General features: G+C 37.8%; 2 protein-coding genes across 2 annotated transcripts in view; one reads left to right on the top strand and one right to left on the bottom strand.

Annotated features, from left to right (window-relative positions):
• The window catches only part of WDFY2 (WD repeat and FYVE domain containing 2), a 42455-nt gene extending 21466 nt beyond the window's left edge, over nt 1-20989 (top strand). The window contains exons 6-12 of the mRNA XM_072403391.1: nt 2924-3036; nt 4753-4879; nt 8931-9036; nt 13102-13203; nt 14444-14574; nt 15102-15210; nt 16131-20989. Coding sequence (XP_072259492.1) covers nt 2924-3036; nt 4753-4879; nt 8931-9036; nt 13102-13203; nt 14444-14574; nt 15102-15210; nt 16131-16160 — 718 coding nt within the window. The 3' untranslated portion in view covers nt 16161-20989. The remainder of the gene's footprint in view (nt 1-2923; nt 3037-4752; nt 4880-8930; nt 9037-13101; nt 13204-14443; nt 14575-15101; nt 15211-16130) is intronic.
• A 2422-nt stretch (nt 20990-23411) lies between these two features.
• DHRS12 (dehydrogenase/reductase 12) overlaps nt 23412-25643 on the bottom strand; it is a 14804-nt gene continuing 12572 nt past the window's right edge. Inside the window, exons 8-10 of the mRNA XM_072403403.1 lie at nt 25299-25389; nt 25014-25151; nt 23412-24169 (exon numbers count right to left, since the gene is read on the bottom strand). Coding sequence (XP_072259504.1) covers nt 24045-24169; nt 25014-25151; nt 25299-25389 — 354 coding nt within the window. The 3' untranslated portion in view covers nt 23412-24044. The remainder of the gene's footprint in view (nt 24170-25013; nt 25152-25298; nt 25390-25643) is intronic.

Here is a 25643-nt window from a genome sequence, read left to right as displayed (position 1 = left end):
TGTATTGCAAAGAGAATCCATTACATATGAGTGAATTGCCTTCATTGTGTTCCATAGCACCGGAATTTAAAAAAAAAAAATGAAATCTGACCGGTTGTTTTTTTAACCACTTGTTTCACTATTACTCATTTACCAGTTTTTGTGTGCCCATTCATAGGATATGATGAATAAAATGAGTAAAAACGTATGGAACTCAAGACAGAGCAGATTCTGATGTATTTTTGTAAAGATGAAGAGTGTATTCTAGCAACCAGATTTTGCCTTGTATCTGCATTCATCTGTGAGTACAGTGAAAGGTGATTCCTGATTTACTACTCTTTGCACAACAGATTTTGACTTAATATTTTCCCCTGAGTGGCTAATCCATATGCGGTGCTATCTTTTGCGTCATCTCTCACTGCTCTGAATTATGAGGGACTCCAAGGTATTGGAGCCTGGGACCTCTTCAGTGCACCCCTGCCACTAATCAATCCCAGCATCCTTACTTTCAGTCTTTACAGCATTGTGACTTTGGTATTCTAACTGCACTTCAAAGAAAGGCAAAGTTGCTTTCCTTATTTAATTATATATTTATATAGCGCTGACATATTAAAAAAACTCATTACACTGTCACTATCTGTCCCTCAAAGGGGCTCACAATCTAATGCCCCTACCATAGTCATATGTCATTACCACAGTCTAAGTGCAGTTTTAAGCCCATGCAAACACAGGGAGAACATACAAACTCCTTGAAGATAGTCCTGGCCATGATTAAAACCTGGGACCCAGAGCTGCAAATGCCAGTGTGCTAGGTTAACCATACCTGCTATCACTGGAGACCAACAGATCCTACTTTGCTTTCTGACACTGGGCCAAAATATTGAAATGAAAAGGTCAGACCTAGATGTGCGTGCACGAGTAGCCAGTGAATTAAAGATCCACAGATTATGTTAACAAATCTAAAAAGTATACTAAGGATAATTATATATATTTGTTTCTGCTCACTTTTTTCCTATAGGACAGGTAAAATCTCCCCAACATAGTTCTTTGAATTTCTTTCTGATATGTATAAAACAAATACAGATTCTAACAGGAACAATGGGATCCTTTTGATATACGTAGGGTAAATCTGGAAATTAACTGCTTGAATGGTATAATGCATCAGAAAATTAGATATCCATTCTGGAAATATCTAGTACATTGTCTTGATTGTGCAGGAGGATCCTGGTAGAATTTATAGCTCAGTGGCTATTCAGCTCCTTCTCCCAGCCTAGTCTGGCCTATTGCATACTGGATCCAGTGTGATGCAGCGACAACCAAATGATGCCTAAACATCATTTATATACCTCTATTTCTTAATCACATGTTTAGGGAGAACCCACGCTCTGTCCTCCTTCATTGAATAAGGATACATACGGTTTAAGGGGAACCCATCATGACAGAAAAATGAGAGCTTTCAATGAGGGCTTGTTTCTTTAGGATTGGGAATATCATCTTTGCTTTTGCTTTAGCTACTACACTGACTACATTGAGGTTTCAATAACTATATATAGCTATATTTGTATGACTGCTGTGCAGCCCCCCAAAAAATAAAAAATGTGTCTGTGGATAACTGTACAGTATGTCTCTACCCACCATAGTCAGAACGTATCGGCTTTGTCTAAAGGGTATGCAAGGCCACCAGCCATAGCCACAGGAAAACCTCCTTCTCCAGTGTTTAAGGCTGATTGGTTGAAGGGATTTTGTTCTGAATATATGAAGATAATGAAGATCAAGAACAATTTCAGAGAGCAAGAAAAAAAAAAACTTCAAGGCTGCTATTGGTTGAAATACATCATACTGTGCAAAATCTGCAGAACTTATTTTTGCAGCTTTGTAGGGAGAATATTAAACCGCTCAGTATCTTCCACAATAGATATGTACAATCTCATATATATTACATGCACATATGGTCGGACCAGTTGGATTGGGGACTATTAAACCCACTGGTGTGACTTTGGTTTGTGTAGGGAAAACATACATACCCCATGCAGAAAGAATCTGCATAGTAAGAATTCAGTCTATAATCCCAGCATTGCAAAGCAGATGTGTTAACTACATGGCTACTATATAGGACCTGTGGATTTTAAAATGTATTTATTATTAATATGCTTCTACCAAACAATTTGTTTTTCTGTACCAATCTGCAGTATAGACATATGGAATGTTGTTTCTTTGGTGGATTGATGTGACACCCATCACATAGTAATGTGGAAATTAAATTCATATGGAGATCGGGTGTGACCCTCTAGAACGAAATTTTAAAATACTTTTGATTAGACAAGTATTTTACTGCAAGTTGAAATATTTAACCCTTTCTGTTGCCATTGGTAATAGTCAGCATGTGGAAGCCTTTAACTGTATAAATGTTTTCAGATTTTTAAGTGCGTTCTTAACTTTTTACATTTTTGTGACCACCGCAGATGCCATAATTGTCTTGCATATCTTGCAGTTGCTGCTACTGGAGTTCTTCTAAAATCCGCTAAGAAATTTAAACTTTCTTAGGTTTTGGCCTCTTAGTCTCTGTTGTGCTCAGCATCTCCTTCCTCTGACTTTGCATGGTTGCTGTATCCATTTATTTACTGATTGGGTAACTCTAAAGTTTATATTAATACCAACTCCTAAAATCTCCTATAAGCATTAATGTGTTACATGTAGCTGTTTAATAGGGGTTGCTAATGACAGACAGATATAGACAGTGACACAGGAGGAGGAGAGGACCCTGCCCCGAAGAGCTTACAATTTAGGAGGTGGGGGAAGCATCGCACAGAAGGGATATTGTCTGTCTCTTCTGCAATAAATAACTAAAAATTGTGCACAGGTAGATTTTCTTTCACTTGTGATTACGATTAATAGATTTTGCACCCTGCTTTTGACTTTGTGTCCCTTAACATTAGCTTGACAGATTTGATGTGGAGACAAGGCACGTGTTTGTTGGGGACCATTCTGGACAGGTTACGATTCTAAAACTTGAACAAGACAACTGCAGCCTCATTACCACATTTAAGGGACATACAGGTGAGCATGCTTCAGATGAATGACTTCCTAGTAAGACATTATTTTATCTCCTGCTTATTAATGCATTCACCAGAGTGACACTTAAACCCCTCAGAGTCTGTTCTGCCCCTTCAAGTCTTCCACATAAGAAAATGTAACTGCTACTTATTAGAATAGAATGATATATTTTTATACTGAGACATTCATAACATAATTTCTCTTTGCTTTAAAGCTTGTGTATCCCTTTTGGCAATACTAACACATAACATTAATCTCGGCAGCCAGCTGAACTCCGGGGCCCTGTGTAAATGTTATGGAGAAAAAGTCCTTTCACATGACATCCACGCCTTTCCAGGGTGTTAAGCATCTAAGAATTAACACTAACCTCTAATTACAGCAATTTACTCGCCTAGACGTCTAATCCCCAGATCTTTTAGCTAAGGGTTTTTTCCATGACTGTGCTATTGTGGAACAGCCTAACATTGTTTTTTTCGTTTGATGTTGTCATGTATTGTCTTTACATATTGCGCTTTTGTGTTGTACATTAGCTGGGATCGTATAAAAGAACAGTTTCAGAGTTAAATATGCCTTCCAAAAAGTGTTATTTCATTCATCATTTTGATCATTATTATCTTTTACTTACAACATATTGTGCAGTGCTGTATAATAGGGACTGCAGTTGACAAACCTGTATACGCAACCTGCGTACAATCTAACAAGTGCAGGAGCTTAGAATACAAAAAGTAGAGCAAGGCTACGTAAACACGTCATATGGTTCTCCTCTGATCACCTCAGGGCTGAAATCGGATGAGAATCTGGCATGTGTTCTGCGTTTGTTTTTCGTCGTTAATGGATCTGTCCTAGTGGATCCACAAACTAATGTAATGGAACGGAAGTAGACAGAGCGCAGCAGGGTGCCGCTCTGTCTTTCTCCCCCTCCCCTCTCCATTGAGCTGAACGGCGCTGTATGTACAGTGCTTATTCAATCTTTTGTCCTTGGAAAGGATGGTGAAAGATCCCTTCCAGCGACAATTATTGAACGTGTGTTTGCAGCCAAATTGTAACAGGCTGATGGTTAAGGGGGGTATTGCGGGCCCTGAGATTTTGCCTAAATGTGGTAAAGTTAGAAGCACGCTTAATGGACAAAGGAGGGAGTACCAGAAAATAGGGGCAGCCCTAGAGAAGTCCTAAAGTCGTGCGTAGGAAGTTGAGTGTGGAAGTCATCAAAAGAGCAGAGAGTGTGGTTGAGGTGTATTCATGTCCAAGATCAAAAATGTAACCGTGACAGGAGTTGTGCAGTTATTTAAAGGCAAAGCACATTAAATGGTGAAATGGAAGCCAGTGTATGAATCTGCAGAGAGGCGCAGCAGATGAAGTGTAATGACAAGGATAGTTGCAGCTTTCATGATATATTGTAGAGGCAACAGTCTAATTAGTGGAACAACAGATTAGGAGCTGGTGCAGTAGTCAATGTGATAGATAATAAAAGTTTGTACCCGGAGTTTGGTGGCACAGGTGACAAAAAGTGACAGGACTTGGAGATATTGACTATTCTATTTGAAGTCAGTGCACATGTTTCCTCAGCCCAACTACTGTATGCAACTGTACCCCTCAATCAACACACAGACCAAAGTCATTTTTTTTAAAAATTACTGTAGATAAAATAGTAGTTGTCTGATGGTGAGATGGAAAGCAGGGTTTTTGTAGTTCATGAACATATGTGCACTTTCTCTACAGCTGGGGTCACCACCTTGTGCTGGGATTCAGTACAAAGACTTCTCTTCTCAGGCAGCTCAGATCATTCCATTATCATGTGGGATATCGGTGGACGAAAAGGAACGGCATTAGAACTACAAGGGCACAAGTAAGGACTGTTTTATTTTGGAGGGAAAAGGGATGAGGGGAAGATTAGGTCAGGTCACATTGACTGCCACCTTTTTTGAAACTTTTTATTGAACACAAGCAGTTGAATAGTAGACGATACAGTATACATTGGCATGTACTTTCAGTTGCAGGTATAACCATAAAGAAGTGCAGATCACATAGAATATGCAATGTATACTTTGTGTTATATATATATTGTGTATATACAACATTATGTGATATAATCAAATAGTATTAATAAAGCACTGAACAATAGACAAACCAATGCAGTCTAATGTAATTTTATATTGGTGAGTAAAAATGTGTCCCACTGTCAAGTCTAAAGATTGTATGGACTTACAAGACAATTTTAGAATGGAGTTGCACCACAGAGCTCATATTTTGTAGAATTTTTAGGAAGCAGTTTCTCTTTCTATCGATGGTCCTATGATCACATGGGAATATTTAACTATTTGGGAAGGAGTTAAATGATTTGATGTAATCCAGGGAGTCTGTCTTAAAGGAAAAGGATTTATCTACACATTAGTGATACATTTATATGCTATAAATAAGACTACATAGCATAAAAAATGGTTTACCCAGACATCTGTTGGGTGTATGGTTGGAATTTATATACCTGCTTCCAAGCATCAGTGGTTATAAGACACTCCATATATGTAAAATTATTACGGGGCACTAAAACAATTTTCAGAAGGTAAATTTTCATGGTTGAGTATACCTGACGTATGATATTTATTTGGATCAGTCAAATATTTGACTGTTGGGAAAAACTGTATATAGGAGAAACAAATCCCTTCTCAGTCTTCCCCCAGCATTGTTGGAATTATAAACTGCAAATTGTTTAATTTAGTTTTATATGCTTTATACAGTATAGAATGGAAATCAATACTTTAGATTCCCTGGGATTGTAGGACCTAGTCAACTGGTATCTAGACATGGGTACACCATGGTTCTAGAAATGGGCTTTAAGTTTCTGTAAAAACCTGTAGAAATAAGAAATGCATAAAACTGTGTATAGGTCATATGGAGTATAAATTCCCCATGTTCTCCATAGTTCTGCATCTAGAATTGTTTTAAATTCTAAGGTTAGATTATCCCATAGGGTTAGGCTAATAGAGAGCTCCCAAAAAAGTCTACATTCTTACAGCGGAAGCTTTCAAATAGGTATCTATCGTTTTACAGATAAGCAATTTATTTACATTTCCAATTATATTTAATCATATTTTGCTGCTGTAGCCGAGCACATTATTATGTAGATGGATGTTCACTAAAGTGGAGTTTAATTTGCAGTGTGTGTATAATACTGTATAACTTGGACAGAAAATGACGGGTGTCTGAATGTTGTACTGGTCCAAGGACCACTGACCCAGAACAAGAATGCAAATAGGAAGTTAACTTGCCTTGCATATGCAAAGAATATGTATGTGGTTAAACATTAAAACAACAGAGGGGTAACACAAATCTTTATGTCGTGTGTGTGTGTATACATATGTACATACACATACTCCTGGGTACATTGAGCAATGACCACAGTTATTCTTCACACCTCCTCTGAGATCTCTCTGAAATCTGTTTATGTGGAGCCGTTCACCATGCATATAATAACAAAATGACATGTGAGTCACAGATAAGTCCATGACAACTGTTGCTGTTATTGTTATCACTTAAGTAAAGATGTCATCTGTGTCCGATAATGTGTTGGTGTTTTGTGTACAGTCCCACCGAGTATCTTTCATGCACCTAGGGAGGTTTGCTGATATTTGTTGCTTGGAAACAGGCCGTAGAGCATTTCAGCTCCTTCTATAGAAAAATGCCTAGCACAATGTGATTTGCAGACTTCCTTTCAGACACTTTGTCAAAGAACAGTTTTTAATTAGACCCAAGGAGTCCGTGTAATGCTTAACGCTTGTTCCCAGAGTCTAAAAGAAGGGTTAAACTATGGCTCAGGAGCACATAACGTGCTTTGTGCTCCTGACCGTGGCATGCCATTGTTTTACATAATCCTCCCCATGACTGGTGGCCACCACTTAGGGTACAACATGCCCTTTTCCTTGTACTCTTAACAGTGGCCATCATTTTTTTTGCATGTGGATACTGCCCTGGTTACATGATATCATATTGAAAAATCCAAATGATGGTGCAAGCAATCACTTTCAGGCTGCTATATTTTAAGTGAAACAAAGGTAAACTCCAGGCAAAAAGTTTACTGTTTTATCTACTTAATGTATATGTTTTTCTTTCTATCCAATCCTGAGATTTGCACAGCTGCTGCACACAATTGAGACTGAAAGCGAAGTGAAATAAATATATAAATATATATAAAGCTACAAAGCTTTAACACAGAGCTCACTGTCACCAAACAAAATTATTTTTCCGCAGTCATTTCCTCTCAAGCCTCCAACCCACGCAACCTCTTCTCTACAATATATACCCCTATCATGTGACTGGACAGCTGCAGACTTATTAGCTCTTTTGTCTGCAGTTCTGCTCTCTCCTTCTATTTTCTCAGGTCTTGTACAGCAATATACCCGACTGTGCTTCATTTCCACTCGCTGAACTCTGCTGTATAGGTATTGTAAGATGCTGATACAAAGTCTAAATAAAATGCTTAAAACCAATTTAGGGATGATCATGGTTTTACAACTATTTTTATCTTTTATTTATATGCCTGGAGCTTTTAGCTTAAAAAAAGATAACCACTTGATTGGTTGCAGGATTAGTTTTGTCATTTAAACAACTGATAAAATAATTTAGAAGGCATGGTTTGTTCATTTAGTGTCCAAAAAGTGCTAAGAAATCTGTACAAGATCATTTGTGCTGGATGTACTTGGTATACGAATAGTCCTAACAATTGAGCTTTTGTGTTCGCTGCCGGAGACAAGTGTTTCTGCCAGTTGGCTATAACGATTGACGAGTGTAAGTATTGTGACAAGAACACCCCTTGTTTCCTATAGCAAACCCATAACCTTTTAGCTTTATTTCCTCAGTTCACAGTAAACATGAATTAAAAACTAATAGGGTTACTATAGCCTAAGAATGTTTAACACACTTTAGCCCTCTTTGTATGCATCTTTAAGAATTAAATAATATGTAGATTCTTTCATCTGTGAATAGGCAGTTTACAGAAAGTTATTGATGACATTCTTCTATTTTTATACGTGTAAAAAATGTGACCAGATGCATAAAACTTTGAGCAAGCCTGTCCTGGTCGAGCTATCTCTTGTGTAACTCTCCGTCACAGTTTAGCTTAAATAGACGCACCCCCCCCCTCTCATTCTTGGCCTAATCAAACTCATGCACTCCACAGATTCATACCTATCAATATCAGACAGGAGATACTTCCACCATTTACATTCCCTGGGCATAAGTCTTCTTTCCTGACCAGGTCTGTACAGTTCAGCCCAGGTAACTTTAATTTCCTGGTACCCTGTGGCTGAGCTCTATAGAAGTCCATGGGTAAGTATTAAGCAAACGTGGGCAGACGAGAAGACTTAGGCCTGGGAGATTTAACAAAAATTGGAACAACCACTTGGTAAGTATACATTTGTGGTGTAAGATAGTGGGTTAGATTAGGTCTGGGCAAGAGAGAATAATAAGTACATTTGACCTCCAGTTTACCTACCTCTGACCTTCATTTCCTAAACTGTTTTTCCAGTGTCATTGACTTGTACAAAGAGAGAAGCAGTTGCAACGTGAACAAAGCCAGTCAAACACTGAACTATAAAAACTGCTGTTTCTTTCCACATATTACCCATTCCCATATTATGGCATTTTTTTTTTTATCTGCCATGACATTGTGTTTAAGAAGGCATGAGATTTAATACAAGGGGCAATGCATATTACTGTAGAAACATACATAGAACCCCATTAGCAATTTAAATGACCGCAGCTTCTAAAATGTGTTTGGCATTTTAAATGTGTTTTGTTGTTTCACAGAAGTCTAATAAAATGTTTGCTAAACCAGCCATTATTCAGTAAATATTTGTTTGCCAAAATGTAATCTAATACATATTTTTTTTTTTTTGCCACAGTGATAAAATCCAGTCCATCTCCTATGCACATCATTCCAGGCAGCTCATCTCCTGCAGTGCAGATGGCAGCATTGTTGTCTGGAATATGGATGTTGAAAGACAAGAGGTTTGTTGCCGAATTTGTTTATTTCAGTCTGATATTTTTGTTGGTTTTATGGTTTATTTTGGTTCAGCATTTCAGTGACTGTCCGCAAAGAAAGTGGGGTTGGTCTACTAAAGGATTTTATAACTCTGCATAGGTATAAGTAATAATTTACTTATTTTAGTGAATGGGTGTAAGCTCTGCTAATGTCAGTCATTCAATTAATCAGGTATTTAATGACCTTGCATATGATTGGGTGTTAATGCAAAGTGCATTTTCACCACATTCACTAAGCTAAAATGAACATTTCACTTGGTGTCAAAGCAGTTAGAATCCAGATCACTTTGGATAAATTCTAGGCTGCAGCTTTCTGTAATGGCTTTAGCAGCTTGCAACATATTCTTCAGCAACCAGATAGGTGCTCCTGATGGAGTGAGGATTGTGTTCGTATATGCTAAAATTCTTATTTGAAATACCCATAGTGCTTATATACTGATTAAGTTGATATATCTTCGAAATAAAGTATTCTAAAGTGCAATCCAGAAGATTTAGTTCCATGAAATTTGGAATCCCATGTGTTTAAGCTTAGATTGTCTGGGACTTTGTGGTTCCATAGAACAAAAGCTGTGCTCTCCTAAATCTTAGTGGTTTTGTTTTTGGGTCCAAATTTCTGCCTCATCACCTTCTCAAAAATCAGCTAAATCTCCTCATGTGATATTTGGCCAAGCAGTGAGTATTCTGATGCCTGCAGGGGGAGAGGTTCAGCACATGTTATTAGAAGCCATATTTGTCTTTATCATAAACATAAGAAGTTATGTACTGAACTGCTGTACACTTCTATTGAGTATGATTCCTAGCAGAATGTAATAGGCAGGGCTGGTATAAACCTCACCTAAAGGAACACCCCCCCCCCCATTTGTGTCTTTCTAAAGAGGGTACATAATCACCACCATTTGCACTGAAGCACACATCTCTCTCTCCTTGTGCTGCTCTTCCTTCCACTTCTATTCTTTGCTGTACAGAATTTACCAAGTGAAGTTTAGGAATTAGTAATAAAAAATACATTTAACGATGCATCTTTGGCTGAGTTGGCACTCCTGCCTTTGCAGCGCTGGGTCCCAGTTTTAAATCTCGACCAGGACACTATTTGCATTGAAACTCCGGGTTTCCTCACACATTTTAAAAACATCCAGTTAGGTTAATTGCCCCCCCCCCCCCCCCCAAAAAAAAAAAAAAAAAAAAATTACCTTAGACTGTATTAAAGACATTTTAAAGACCGCTCCTTTGAGGGACAGCTAGTGACATGACTATGGACTTTGCACAGTGCTGCGTAATATGTCAGCCCTATATAAATAATGGATATTAATAAATTACTGATTTAGGAACTACATTATTTTTGTGTCTCATACAATAAAAATATATCACATTCATGTAAGTTGTAAAGCAGCTGTAGGGATTTACTGCTGCTTTATAATGGGAGTATTTTATGGAAATATAAGTACAGGGCTTTGTTTATTTTGTGTTTGTATCAGTGACATTTTCATAACAGTGGTGTTATGTTCTTCTCTGCTCCTGTCATCTTTTCACAGTAAATGTGCTTTCACAATTCAGAGAATTTATTACATAACAATGCAGAACAAAGATGAGCTCAGACACATGCTGCCTGTTGCCAGAGATTTGTATGTTGTTCTGAGGCTGTGCAGCTAAAATAAATACTTTACAGGCCAGCAAAGTATGACAAACTTTTTTTTTTCCCATTAATTAACAATCTTTTTAAATCCCTTTTCTAGATTTATAGGCATCCACAAGTATTTTCTGAGTGCTTTTTAGCTATCCAAAAATCGCATAAGCTGTCCATCTTTTAAATATTTTTCATCAATTAATATTATTATTACACAGTATTAATATAGCGCCGACATATTTCGTAGCACTGTAAAAAGTCAATGGTCATGTCACTAGCTGTCCCTCAGGGGGCTCACAATCTAATGTCCCCACTATATTCATATACTATTAACAAAGTCCAAGGTCAATTCTGACAGTTAAACTAACTGCATGATTTTGTAATGTGGGAGGAAACCGGGGTGCCCAGGGGAAACCCACACAAACTCGGGGAGAACCTGCAAACTCCATCCAGATAGTGTCCTGGCTGAGATTTGAACCTGGGACCTAGCGCTGCAAGGGCCGGAGTGCTAACCACTGAGCCCAACTGTGCTGCCCGGACCAGTATTTCTCAACCAGGGTTCCTCTAGAGGTTGCTGGGGGTTTCTTGAGCAAAGAGCAACTTGTGCCTCTCAGGTCAGTTTAATGACACCAAAGATCTTTTTGGCCATCTGTAAGAATGACATTCATCACATTGGTCAGCAATGTAAGGGGAATTCTTCCAACTGACCACCACACTAATATTCTGTGAGCTGTGGATATAGTAGGTATAGTACAGGGGCTCCCTGGACATTAAAGAATTTTCAAGAGTTTCCCCATGTTAAAAAGGTTGAGAGGCTGCTTTAGACTACTGATTTGGGGGGGATGTTGTATAAACCAGAACCATCAATGTCTAATATTGATTGAACAATTGATCAGGCAAGACAGGTTTTTTTTGTTACTTGGTTAACCATTAGTTTGGAACCCAACCCACTTTTTTCTGTAACAATCAATATTTCAGGAATATATTCAACCATAATACCCATTGAATACTAAACAAGTGAATTATATAACTAATCTATTAGGATTGGATAAAACTGATTGTAATTGCAATCATAATATTGATAGAATTGTATAGTTTATGTGGTGTATGATTAGCATTAGATCTCTGTTTTGCTCTTGTCATGATACAATATGGTTCAATAGCCAACCTTGATATCTGTGGGTTACATAAGGCAGATCCAAATGCAGACTGATTAGAATTCATTCTTTCCTCTCAAAAAATGTTCTATTCCACAAACTACCACACAAACCCTAACCTATAACAGATTGGCAACCATAATGTTTCAGGTCTTTATATTTAATCCACTCTGAACACATGGCTCCTAAATGTCACTTATCTTAGTGTTGCATTATTCAGATATTTGGCTTTTCTGGTGAGATTGCAAATACATTTTCCTTCTGATTAAAATTCCGTGCAGATCGTGTGTGTGTGTGTAGGTGGTGCTGCATAGTGGATGGATTTCCTATTAGTGTGACAATGAAGCCTTCCTTCACCTCCCTTGCAGTGAAATGATGGATGTTGTTTTCCATACCTGACAACCTTCTATAGATGGTTTTACTTCTAGGCTGGACTAGACAGCTTTTCTCTTTTATTTTCAGATCCTCACTCAGCCGCTTTTGGTTGTCAGATGTAAGAGCAGCACCTAGAATTTACGGGGGATTTAATAAGCTCTGAAACTGTCTTTGCATGTCATAGAATAAAGTTTGATGTAAATTAAACCTAAAATCCAACACTGCTCAATGCACATATAAAAAATCATAAAGGTGATCTGTTTTACCTGCAAAATGATTTCTGTTTCCCTCCATCCATCATCGCACAGCACAAAATATATAAAAAACATCCAGAAAATAAATGATTGATCAACAAGGAAATGCTCGCTGACTGTTGGCCATTGGAAAAGTACTTCCTTATAGGAATGGAGTGAGCTTATTAAGTCAGTTAAAGTGCATCAAAAGCAGAATTTTGTTTTATGTAAAGTAGGGAATGAATAGACCCAATGCCAGATTCAATTGGCATCTGTGTCCCCCTGGAGAGATTCATTATTCCTATTAGTCCTGTTTACCATTGCTATGGGGCAGGAAATGAGGGAAAATCTAGGACACCTGTTTTGGTGACTGATGTCCAAAAGGGCGATTTCCTCTTACTTCCTGTCGTGTCTCCTTGACAGGAAGTGATTGGAAATGTTCCTAATACAGCCAAGAGAGTGGAAAAAACACATACAAATCTGACAGGTTCTAATCTGTTTTAACCCAAAACTTTTTGCTTGAGATCCACAAAGCAGTAGCAACCTCCATGTTTCATTTATGACCTTTTCCCTTTAAGCATTTTTTCAGTGTCATTATTCTTTGGAGTACTGAGTAACCTGCCTACTTTTTATTGTACTGCAGACACCTGAATGGTTGGACAGTGACTCCTGTCAGAAGTGCGATCAGCCTTTTTTTTGGAACTTCAAACAGATGTGGGACAGCAAGAAGATTGGCCTCAGACAGGTGCGTTTCCTATATCAGACAGGGTGGGAAATGATCAGATTGGTGTGCAATGTGCTGGTCATAACTCATTTATGGTCATTTTGGATACAGTTCTGCTCAGGTTCTCAGCTGGTTGCTGCAGAGTACATAACTCCTAATCCTGATTATGGATTCCATTGCTTTATGGTTAATGGCATGAACTTTCTGGAATCACAATGATTGATGGTGCGGTGACCCAACTCTGTAAATGATTTCAGAACACTACATTTATAACAGCAGATGATTCATGGTATTGAATGCAATGTACATGCTATTTCCCAGTATTCTGGTGGCTTTAGGTATCCTTATTCAAAATGTACTGTAACCAGGTGTGCGGAAAGCATTATTTCTTTATTATTGTATAATTAATACTTTTTTGAGAAGTTATATCCAAGTATTTTGTGGTTAATTGTAACCATACATAAAATATGTCTAACCCAGCAGATAGCCATAGCAAGTTCTTTCACCACCAACAGTTGTAAGCTGCCCATGAGTGTAACACAATAGAATGAGTAACCCAACATTAACATACAGAAAAAAGTAGAATGTTCTACTAATAGGTGCAATTAATTTTTCTAAATATTTTGTGGGGTTACTCATATTCACTCATTTGACTCATCCACTGATTCAATTATATATGTTTTTGCAATACTCATTTGGTGTTGTGGTACAAAACAAACTGGAAGAATGTTTTACACAGTACAATTGCTTATGTTGCAAAATTATCCATCTGTAGTTATGGAAAACATAAAATCAAAAAACATGCAATTGATACAGTAGAGTAAACTGAGGACCAGCCTAGGTGTAAAGGTGATATGGACTCAATTTGCAGCTAGTGGTAACCACACAAGGAGGTCAAGATACACGCTATAAAACTACACATTGTAACGCTATAAGCAGAATTGTTGTTTTCTTCTCCATTATTTGCTGTCAGCTGAAGTTGACCCGAAACCCAGGAAAGGCAGGGCTGCAGCCTAGTTTGGGAAATGCTGCTTCAATGGATTTACTTATTACTGCCCTTTTAAACTGTGGGCATTTCAGACTCAAGTTTTTGATGGCAGTTTAGTAAGTGTGACTAAGGAATTTCAGTGTAATAGTCAAATTTATCCATTAGGGGGCACCAGAGTCTGCTGCTGCAGACTGCTATGATTTAATGTGACCCTGATATAATAAAAATGATGGAATCTCATTTATAACAGTATTTTCTGTTTTTTTACATCAGCACCATTGCAGGAAATGTGGGAAAGCAGTATGCGGTAAATGTAGCTCTAAGAGATCCACTATTCCTCTGATGGGATTTGAGTTTGAAGTCCGTGTGTGTGACAGCTGCTACGACACTATCACAGATGACCAGTAAGTGATAACGAGAAAGCAAAGACTAATGGACCATTTTTTTATTACTATAGGGAAAGGAATGGCCAAATCAACCAATCAGAGTGCTCATGGCATTTTTTGACCTTTTATGAGCGATTATGTAAACTGCCATTGCTGAGCTGGTTCTACAATATACAACATGCCTGGTTGATGTTCTGATCTGGCCTTTATTTCCCTGAATTACTGACTCAGAACGAGTATGTGACTCTGATTTTTAGTTACCACACAACTTGTCAAACTGTCATCTGCATGATTGTCATGAGTGTTTGACTGAAGCTACTAAACCCTAAAGGTCAGCTTTACATCCAGGCAAAAAAGAAATCTGTAGAAGGTCAGCAGTGGCCTCTTCCATAATCTCTCAGTTCTCTTGAAGAGTTTGGAAAGTACAAACATCTGCTTGGTTTTTGTGTAAAATCAACATAAATCCTCTAAAGGTTTGGGAATGTGTGGCATATTCTTCTTCAGAAAATTCGCGTTTTATGTTTTTTTTCTCTTCTCATTTTCAGACGAGCACCAACTGCATCTTTCCATGATAGTAAACACAGCATTGTCCATGTAAACTTTGATCCAACAAGGGTCTGGTTATTGACGTCAGGAACAGACAAGGTCCTTAAGGTCAGTAATGTGGTCATTTTATTGGATTGATTCTACAGATTGATGACATACTTCACAGTTTGGAATTATTGGCATACATTGCAGTCTCTGTGCTTGAAGGGGCCTTCAACCATTTTTTTTTGCAGTTTGTGAAAGCATTAAGCAGCTCTGCTCCAAATCGGCCCTTTAGAGGATCAGCCATAAGTGGCAGCTTCCACCAGGACTCGACTCCCTCTTGTCTATCCTAATATCAAAGCTCTGACCGCACCACTGGAACATCATTATTTATTTTTATATTAAAGCATTGACAAGTGTTATTTTAGTACAGGTTAACCTAAGCCCAACTTCAGGTAGGGAAAGGGCTGCAGATCAGAAGTTTAGATATATGACTCCCCTTGATAAGTATTAAACACTGCCACATCCCCTTCATGAAGCTATTAAGGTTAGAAAGAAACATATGGGACTTCCAAGGCACAGTAAACAAATTATATCATATTAAAATTCATTTATTAACAACTAAAAACCATAAAAAGGGCATTTGGTCGATGATTTTGTTACATATATATTCCAGAAGCGGTCTCTTAAGGAGTTTATTTATACAATGTACACGTTTCGCGGAGCTTAGTCCGCCTCCTCAGGAATAAAGAGACCTTGCATACTAATAATCCACAATTGAAATGTGCAGACAGGGGGAACAGTTCTTTCACAGACTGGTAGTTGAGACAGAATCAAGGAGCAACCGTCCAACCAATATTATCTCTTTCCACATTTCTTTCATACCACCTACTTATCCGATTACCATATATTTACTATGATTTACAAAGTCTGCATTGCTTGTTTTGGGACAGCTTTCCTTTGAGGTTGTCAGCCCCAATGTTCCTCTCATTGCATGTGAAATAAAGGTGAAAACAAAAAATAATCCTGTGTTTCTCCTACCGCAGCTGTGGGATATGACTCCGGTGGTATCTTGATGACAATCTATAGACGGATACAGACAACAAACACGTGGAGTAGAAGACTCAGAGGACTCTGGAGTACAATAGCCAGAGAATCTAGACATTAAGGTTTTATATTCAGTCTTTGGAGAAGGGAGCTTGTCATTTTTAACTGCTATGTTGGAAAGTGTTATTAACTAATCTGAGCCGGGACTCATGACAGCTCCTCCTCCTCCTCGTTTGAACTGAACCTCTTTTGGAGTGGTGATTTGGTTTGGATTTTACCATTTGGAGGTTTTGTGTGCTGCATTCTGGAGTTGTAATTGGTTCTTTTCCCTAGAGAGAACATTTTCAGGGCTCTGCTTATTTTTACCCTTCTCAGCCTGTTGTCTCTTTATACCTTGTATGTACTGCAGTATTCAGGTGGAACCTAATATGCATGGTGGCGTCTTATGACAAAACAGCCCAAAACTATATGAATGGCAGCTTTGCTGCTTTTTTTCTTTGTAGTTTCATGGCAGCAACATAATTGGCTAGTAATATTCTGAATATACTAATTATTGCAACAATCTTGGAAAGAGGGTGATGAGGTTCTAAAGCCACTTAACCTGAAATGCAAGTAAACAGAAATATCATATCCCCATACTTTTATCAAAGAGCTTAGCTATTTATGTTGCTGTATAGTTGCTGCAGCCTGGTATTGTATACTAAACGTTGTTCATAGCAGGAAGACTGATTGCAGTATGCAGAGACTTATTGCACATGACGTCCCCTGGTATTATGTTTTAGAGCTCTACTTCACTCAGCACTATTTATATCTATTTACAACAGCTACATATTATTATTCTAATTTTTTTAAAACTACAACATTTTCCATCACCCACACTTTCCCAGGCACCTGTGTGCGCGGCTCTACCACTCTATCTTCAATTAAAAGCTGCGTAGGTCTGGGGGCCCATTGACATTTCACCATTGTGATTCATTTCCATGTATTCCATTAAGGTAGTAAATACAAAAACTGTATGTGTGTATATATATATATATATATATATATATATATATATATATATATATCTATATATATATCAGGATTTTTTTATATACCCCCCCTTGTAGTTTAGGTTAAGTGGCCATTTACAAAGCATTAAAAGCCATAAGTATCCTAACAATAATATTTAATGCTGCAAAATAAACTTACCCTCCTGACAGATAATTTCTAAAAAAAAAAAAAAAGGCAAATAATTCCTAAATGGAACTTCGGCTGACCTATGAAATATGGAGGCTGCCATTACCACCTGAACATTTTTGTTGCCTGGCTGTGGTTTTAGTACAAAGCCAGCATGCAGCCAAATATGTTCAGAAGTAAAATAAAGCATTAAAGCCACTAAATCCGACAGCCAGGCAGAATGTTTGGAAGGAGAGTGCTGCAGTCTCCATATTTCTCTCAATAATATATATATATTTCTCTCAATACTGTTAGAAAAGATTAATATTTGTCTCAACTGATCAGGGTTTGTGCTTCAGTTAACACACCATGAGTTTTAATTTGTGTACTGAGAAATATTCCCCTCATGACAAAACCAGAGGAAATATTCCACAGCAACCAAATATTTATTCCAGTCCGTGATCTCCATCTAAAGAAACAGTTTATTATGTGTTGGTACTTTGCCTTAACTCTTGGGGACCTTAGGTACTGAAAGACGTGTTCATATGTCTGTGGGCACTTTGTTTTGTTGTACAAGCATGTATGGGCTGTAACAAAAAACATTTCTTCAAAGAAACCAGAGGTAGGCATTGGTTCTGTAGATATTATTTTCCTTTGATACAAATGACTATTTTGTAGAGCCTGAATCCTACTGGACAGATTAAGGATGGAACTATGTGAGACCACTGAAATTTTGGATGAATATTTAAAGCAAAATTAGGCAAATCCAGTAAATGAAGTGCCTCAGAATTGAGGTTTTGAGACAGATTGATTGGAGTCTCATACCTTCCCATTCGCCAACCTGTCTGCTTAATGAACATTGCAAACATGTAGTTTATATCAGAACATGAAAGTGTTAATTCAATAATATCCGAGGAGCCAGACATACCAAAGTTATTTGAGTGAGCTTTTTGATAGCTAGATAACACTGATATATCAGTAATGTCCAAATATTAATAAAAATATGTATATTTCAAGTAAAACAATCAAATCAAAAAAATATAATAATATATTAACCTGTAGTTGTCTTTGGAATCATATTTCATGCTAGCACTAACCTGGGAGCTAATCCTAATACCTGGTGCAGAGCTTTCCAACTCCGACCCTAGAAGGCCAGGAACTACACACGTTTTAGTATTTCTGTAACAGACAGCAGCAAGGTTATAAAGTTTGGTGTACTCTGTGATATGAAGATCCTGGCCTGTTTGTGGACATTCTTTTTATAGTGAGACAGGATATAGGAAATTTCCTTCTATATCACACATCTCTACTAAAGATTGTGTAATTGTCATGCCATAGTTAAGACAAAAGGATTGAAGTATATGGGTGCCATCAAGCAGCTACAAGTATGAGGAGGTGCTGAAAAGTTGTAGGCCCAGCCATTAAGAGAGTAATCTAGAGCGGTCTTTTTCAACATTTTGCACAATGGGGGAACCTGTGAAATAACTTTAGTTCTACACAGCTCGCAGTACATTACTTTGGTGGCTTGTGGGAAAAATGTCACCCTTATTGACGGCTATTGGTGTCGGTTAAACTGACCGGAGAGTCACAATAATGCTCATTGCTTAAGGAACCTCTAGCAATCTCTGGTAGGAGCAACCGTGAACAGATTTTATTGGAAAAAGAGAACACCTGACCATATTCATGTCTGTGGCCCATAGCATCCTGAGAACCAGCATGCCACCACTGCAAGGACTTGCGTGGTCTCTGTATCACACTTATTATTATCATCCAGTATTTATAAAGCACCAACATACTAAGCAGTGCTGTACAAAGTCCATAGTCATGTCACTAGCTGTCCCTCAGAGGGGCTCACAATCTAATGTCCCTACCTCAGTCATATGTCTTTACCACAGTCTAAGGTCAATTTTTAGGGGGGAGGCCAATTAACCTAACTGCATGTCTTTTGAAATGTGGGAGGAAACCCACGCAAAAACTGGAGAACCTGCAAACTCCATGCAGATAATGGTATATCATTTCTTGTCAGCATTCAAACACCTTTTCACTCACAAAACTTACAACTTCAGCATCAGCCGCAGTTTATGGATTACCAACACATTACAACAACACAATGACAAAATTATGAAGATTTTGGTCAGGTTGAGAGCTTTTCAGCACCCCCTAATAACAATTTCAGAAAAGAAACAAAAGTATATAAATTGAAATATACAGTGCTAGAAATGGAAGTTGTATACTGTATGACCAAAAACAAATCCTATTGCAATGCTTAGAGGAAATGATTGTTTTTAAAGTGGAAAATTCCTTTAAGTTGACCTTGTATAAATTCAGCTGCATCTCACCCCTGAAATGGGGGAATAAAGAATGATTTTTCTTAGGTCTCAGGTTTTGGCAAGTGACATTTGGACCAAATCTGTTTTGTGATGTTCCTCAGACTCACAGAGGTTCAGAAGAAACATTGCTGGACAGTGATGACATGTTGTATAACCAGGAATTTATTTAAGGGCACCTGTCAGAGAAACACAATTGCTTACTAACTGAAAGAGTTTTTCCTGATTCATTCTAGCTTTAAACTGAATCAGGCTTGCAGCAAAGTTAGTATTCCCAACTGGAATATTTGTTTGGATAGTGTCTTAGAAAAAGCTAATGCCACAGGATTGTCATGATAACCAGGCAGCTAGCATTTTCAGAAAATCGGCAATATTTCCCCTGGACGGTTATCCATTTGAGCATATGATTGCAGGTGGTTTTGTCACTGAGGTTGTAAAGAGGCATCCTACCCAAAGCTGATTTCTTCAATTTCTGTGGACACCTCAATATTTGTACGGAGTCCCACCCACAATCTATATGTTAACATTCCTTAGCTACCAGCCAGACAACCCCAGCTGACGGCTCCCAATCATGATCGCTGTGTTTGCAATGACAGTGTGATCACATGCAAGCTGAAGGCCTTTTTATGCTTTTCAGCCTGCAGATGCCACTGCTGCCAGTAAACTTGAGTGTACCTCTGTTTAATACTACAATTGTCTGATACAGTTAAAGTATTTAAAAATGAATGAAGAGTGTCTACTTGTCTGCCTATGATAAACCAAGTTTTTTTATTATTATTTAGTGGGGTACCAAACAAAAAATCCCTGATATGTGATGATAATTAAGGAAAGTTAGTCCTATTATCAAGGCTGCTTATTTTGTCCAGGCTTCTCGGCTGTAATAACCTCTAGCAATGAAACTGTTAATAATGCTATGGCTCGCACCTTAAATGGATGGAGTTTAAGACTAAGTCAGAGAAATATCTGCACTTTATTCCCGAGGTATATTAAAAAAACAGTGGAACTGTATTGGAATATTTGTTGTGGCTGGATTTGCGGTTTGCAGCAGTCTGTGGCTTTAATAAAGGTAACATATAAAATAAAGGGAAAAGTCTTTTTAGTACAAAAACTTGCATGTCTGAGAGATGACCCCAAGGTCTGAACCTGTATAATGTAAAGTTTCTTTCTTACATCAGTACATTGCTGCTATGTTTTTTCCTTGTTTACACATTTCTAAGACCACACGGGACCAGATTGTAGTTTATTTGTTGTTAAACCTGAAAATTGTTGAGCTTTTAAATAGAGAAGCACTTGATTTTTATGTTTTCTGATTTCTGTCCAAGCTTATAATATGAGAAGTAAATTTGTTACTTAATACTAGTGATTATATTGAATTCTTATGTCTTGTGTTGTATTTATTTTAAAATCAGCACAGAGAAGATCGAGAAGTGGTATATATATATATATATATATATATATATTGGGGAATAGTATGAAGCGCAAGGAGAAGATCCTAAGTGCCCATTCATATCTTGGCATTCTGATGCTATAAACATGGCTTGACACAAAATAGCCAGTGGCATTGTGCAGAAAAGAAACATACACCATTGTATATATAGTATTGCATTGTGATTTGCTGCCTTAACATAATAATTCATCTCACCTAAAAGGTGTCAATAGCCCCTAAATTAACATTAAACCCAAAATAATTATTGTATCTACTAAAAGCACTACAATATTTCATTTCCCGGTTACGATATTGGAAATGTATCCAAACCAAGCAGATCAGTGAGAGCTGAGATTAATATTAAACAATATTTTTAAAGCGCCAACATATAACGCTGTACAATGAAAAGGGGTTGCATATGACAGACAGATACAACCAATACCACAAGAGGAGATGTTCATGGAAAATTACATGTGTTGTGTAAGAAAATACAGAAGCTATGTATGACAATATTCTACATCATAAGAAATATATAGGCAGCCATTGTGTGATCCATGGAACTGCTTTTAGTCTAGAACTATTAGACCAACATCAAAGATTAACACCTAGCATTTTAGGAGGCTGGCTATGGCACCTTGCATGTTTTCTAGTATGAAAATATATTTTTGTGCAGAATCTTAGGTTGTAAGCTCTTTGGGGCAGGGTCTTCTCCTCCTCCTGTGTCACTGTTTGTATCTGTTATTTGCAACCCTTTTTTTAATGTACAGCGCAGTAATCTGGATCAACTATGTCTATGTTTATTTCCCTATTAGTTGAACTTGATGTCCTTGTTCAACCTATGTAATATGTTAGCAGTATATAAATCAAATTACTTGCATCCTGATGTCCAGGTTCTTATTAGAAGAAACACCAAACTCCGGCACTTTACATTGCAGCTGCTTCAGCATTTGTTGACTTTTCTCTTCACACTAGTCTGAGGTTCATTTAGAAAACCCGCCAGACCCAAGGTCCAGCTCCTGTGATTTTTAAACTTCCAATTGTATATGGGGGTCCAGAATTAATTCTCTAAAGTAGGACTCACTAGAAGGTAAAGTCTCTTTTGCCAAAAAATATATTCCTTGGTTTTTTTTTTTCTCCCTTCCAATATACACCGCACACACCATGCAGTGTGCAGCCCGGCTCTCTTCCTGGCAACGTCACAGAAGTTACATGGTCAGCAAGCAAAGAGGATCACAGTGGAAGAGTTTTGTAACAACCAGATTTGAGCTTTTATATAAAGTTTTACCTAATTGCTTCCATGGAACAAAATGAAGGATGTTTCAGATGTCTCAGTCAATTTTGAAGCCAGGCTCCCTGTTTTTGGAACAGTGGCTGAATCCTGCTATACAAAATGCCAATTTTTCTCCGTGTATTCTTTTCTTCATATTCTGAACTTAAACAACACAAAGTGATACATCGGTGTAAAAAAACTCAATTGACTAAGTCTAAAAACTTCTATCAATCATACATATCGATAGGTTTTTCCTCAATCAATTCCTGATTACATTTTGGAACATGCACAGGTTTGCTTATCTGTACTGCATTTTTCCTTCAGTTGGACCATCAGGTGCAGTGTATAGTAGTAGGAGTTTTATTTTTGGTCAACATTTATATGGAATGAGATGGTCAAATTAAACATTGATTGGGTATGTGTATGGCTAAAAGAAGGCAAAGTGTGGTGAGAAACACAGGAGGGCTGTTAAGTAACAATAATGGAGTTGCCCCTTTACAGTAAACAAAAACAAATATATAAGTGACCCAGGAATATCCTGTAATACTAGAGTCTGCCCCCAATACTAAAGGAAATCTGTATCTGATAAATGAAAAGGGAATGCATAATGTCAGGAAGGAAAGAGATAGATAATGAAACACCCTCCAGCCAGGATATGAAGCAAGCTCTGACTTGTTGCAGCTTCTAATGCTCAGTTGGACAGTCTTGTGTGACATTAGTATACAATTCTTGATCTGCACAGATTTTCAGTGTCTGCACTACTTTAATAGATTACCGTAAACTTCTTCAGTTGGTTAACAGAAAAGTCCTAACTTTTTACTTTACAAGACATTGGGTTTTGGGAAAACTGCACAAGGCTTTAAGGTAAGGCTGGAGTTTAGCTTGAAGCAAATATATATTTGTCCATGCCTACACATTCCTCTCTATTAATAATACAATCCATTAAATTGTAAGCTTAGCGATCACAGGTCTTGGCTGGTTTTGAACTAAAACAAAATTTAACACATCGGGTCAGTGTGTGTTTCCATCCCTTAGACATATACAGGTTTGTTTTGATTTCTGACACCATGCACACGAGTCATAACGATTGCCACTCTCATATGGTTGGAAATCTTTATTTTTATTAAGGCAAAATAGGATGAAATGCTTTTACGTTTCACCCCTTTTGGTCGCCCTATCCAAACACTGAAATATCCTGTTTAATGAACTGCTCCCGAATGGAATATCACTAATGTAAGAACTTTAATATGGCAGGTTTGTTTCCTGAACAAAACAAATAGCAGCACCTTTCCAGAAGCACATTAGTCCTGCCTAACCACTAGATATGATGAGTGTTTCAGTGTAATATGTTATTCATATAGTGTAAGGCAGACTAATAAAGTCCCATCATTCATGCTAATGTATGTCACAGGTTTTCTTGACTTATACACTACACCAACCGTCAGAACATTGCGGTCTTACCAAAGTCTGCCACAGCTATGTCTAAGAAACATTATCTGTGGGGTTTGGTAATGCACAGTGGCCATTAAATATTATTACATTAGCAGTAATTAGAGGTAGTAAATTGATTATATAGCTGGCACCTGAATATTATTAGTGCACAAACCAGACCATGTTATACAGCAGGGTTACTGTATATCATTATTTATTAACCTCCTCTTTGTTCCTGGGAGAGCTCACAGCATCAAACGCCGGACAACATCTTATCTATATGTAAGAACATATTTTCAGTCTACAGTTTGGGTGATGGTGCAAATTTCAGTGACATGTCTTGTAGGATCTGAAGAAGCTTCTCTTCATCGCCATGGGATGAGTGTGTGCTTGCCAGCGGTAAATGCGTAGAAACTGGTTTCCGATCTAAAAGAAAAAAAGAATCAATATACAATATTAAACTTTACAGCCGACGTATCACATGGTTTTGTTTTGACAACGTTTATATTGTATGACATAAGCAATGTGTACAATGTGTGTCTTGTAAGTCAGACACTCTAGAGGCTATGAAGATAAATAATGGGTCAGACTCAATACATGGGTACCAGATATGGATGTAAGTACATTGTGTGCTGGGACAATTGATTAACCCCCCTAGCGTTCTAATTCTGTCATTTTTTGATGCAAAAAGTGATCCTATTTTTTTTTGCGTAGAAATTTTTGTTTATATTGTGGGCCTGTAATTCTTAGGATTAACTCCCGGGTATAATTATTATATTTATTTATTATATTAGAATTTAAAAGCAGATTACTCCGTAATCTGCGTTTAAATTTCCCGCCCGGCCACGCCCCCCGACGGAGAAGCGCCCCGCCATCACAGCGGGATCGTGAGATCGCCGCTGGAGCGCGGGGATAAGGTAAGAGGGACCCTCAAAAGGTACCCCGAGTGTGACTCGGGATTACCGCTTTTTGCAATTTTTTCCACCCCAAGTCACACTCGGGAATACCGCTGGGGAGGTTAATAAAATTATTGTAAATTTTGGCCAACATTTAAATTAGTAAAGTAATGTATTAAAAATAGGTTTGCATTTTTATTTAATATTATGCTGGTTTTCTTTTTTAAGTAATCCTTTGCTGCAGCTCTGTTCTGCTGATCGCCTGCAGCCACTTCCATATGCAAAGTGCTCATGTACTTACTGCCTAGTTCTGTAATAACATTTAATATTCCATGAGTTTCTGTGATGGATTTCACATAAGGTGGAGAATATACCTTGGAAGAAGAGTCCACTTGCATTTTTTATTGCAGCAGGGGATATGGCAAGCCACACCACGGTGTCTGCTCCTTGTTCTTCAGTGCGTAACCTGTTCTTCATTTTCTCATAGAAGTCTGGCATGGACGACCTTACAGCTTAACAGAAAATTCAAGTCAGATAGAGCTTGACTTAAAGACAAACATTCATGAACAAGAACCGTATAACAATGGTCAGTGACAGAAATAGGAATACATACACACCACAAAGCTGATAAAGCATTTATGTCCATTTATATTATTTACCTGGTGTGTCAGCCCAGCCTGGGTGCATGACAGAAAAGTGGATCTTTGAGTATGATTTGGCCCACTGTTCAGTTAGTATCACTTGCTGCCGCTGTAGCAAACATAAAAACGGGAATAAGTCTCAGATTTTAAATCAGATAATGTTAGAAAAAAAATCTGCATATTCATTTAATTTTTTTCATTAATGTAGTTTCCAGCACATTTAGAAAATGTCACCACTAGTGTTGGTCGAATAGCTCACTATTCGATTCGGCAGCTGTTCGGCTGAATATAGCAAAAAAATTTGGGTGGTCGAATTCGAATCCCATTAAAGTCAATGGGAGAAAAATTCGGGTTTGTTTCAGC

This window comes from Pyxicephalus adspersus, chromosome 1, assembly GCF_032062135.1.
Source record: "Pyxicephalus adspersus chromosome 1, UCB_Pads_2.0, whole genome shotgun sequence".
Taxonomy (NCBI): domain Eukaryota; kingdom Metazoa; phylum Chordata; class Amphibia; order Anura; family Pyxicephalidae; genus Pyxicephalus; species Pyxicephalus adspersus.
The sequence above is the reverse complement of the archived record's forward strand: the minus strand, read 5'-3'. Positions and strand labels throughout refer to the sequence as shown.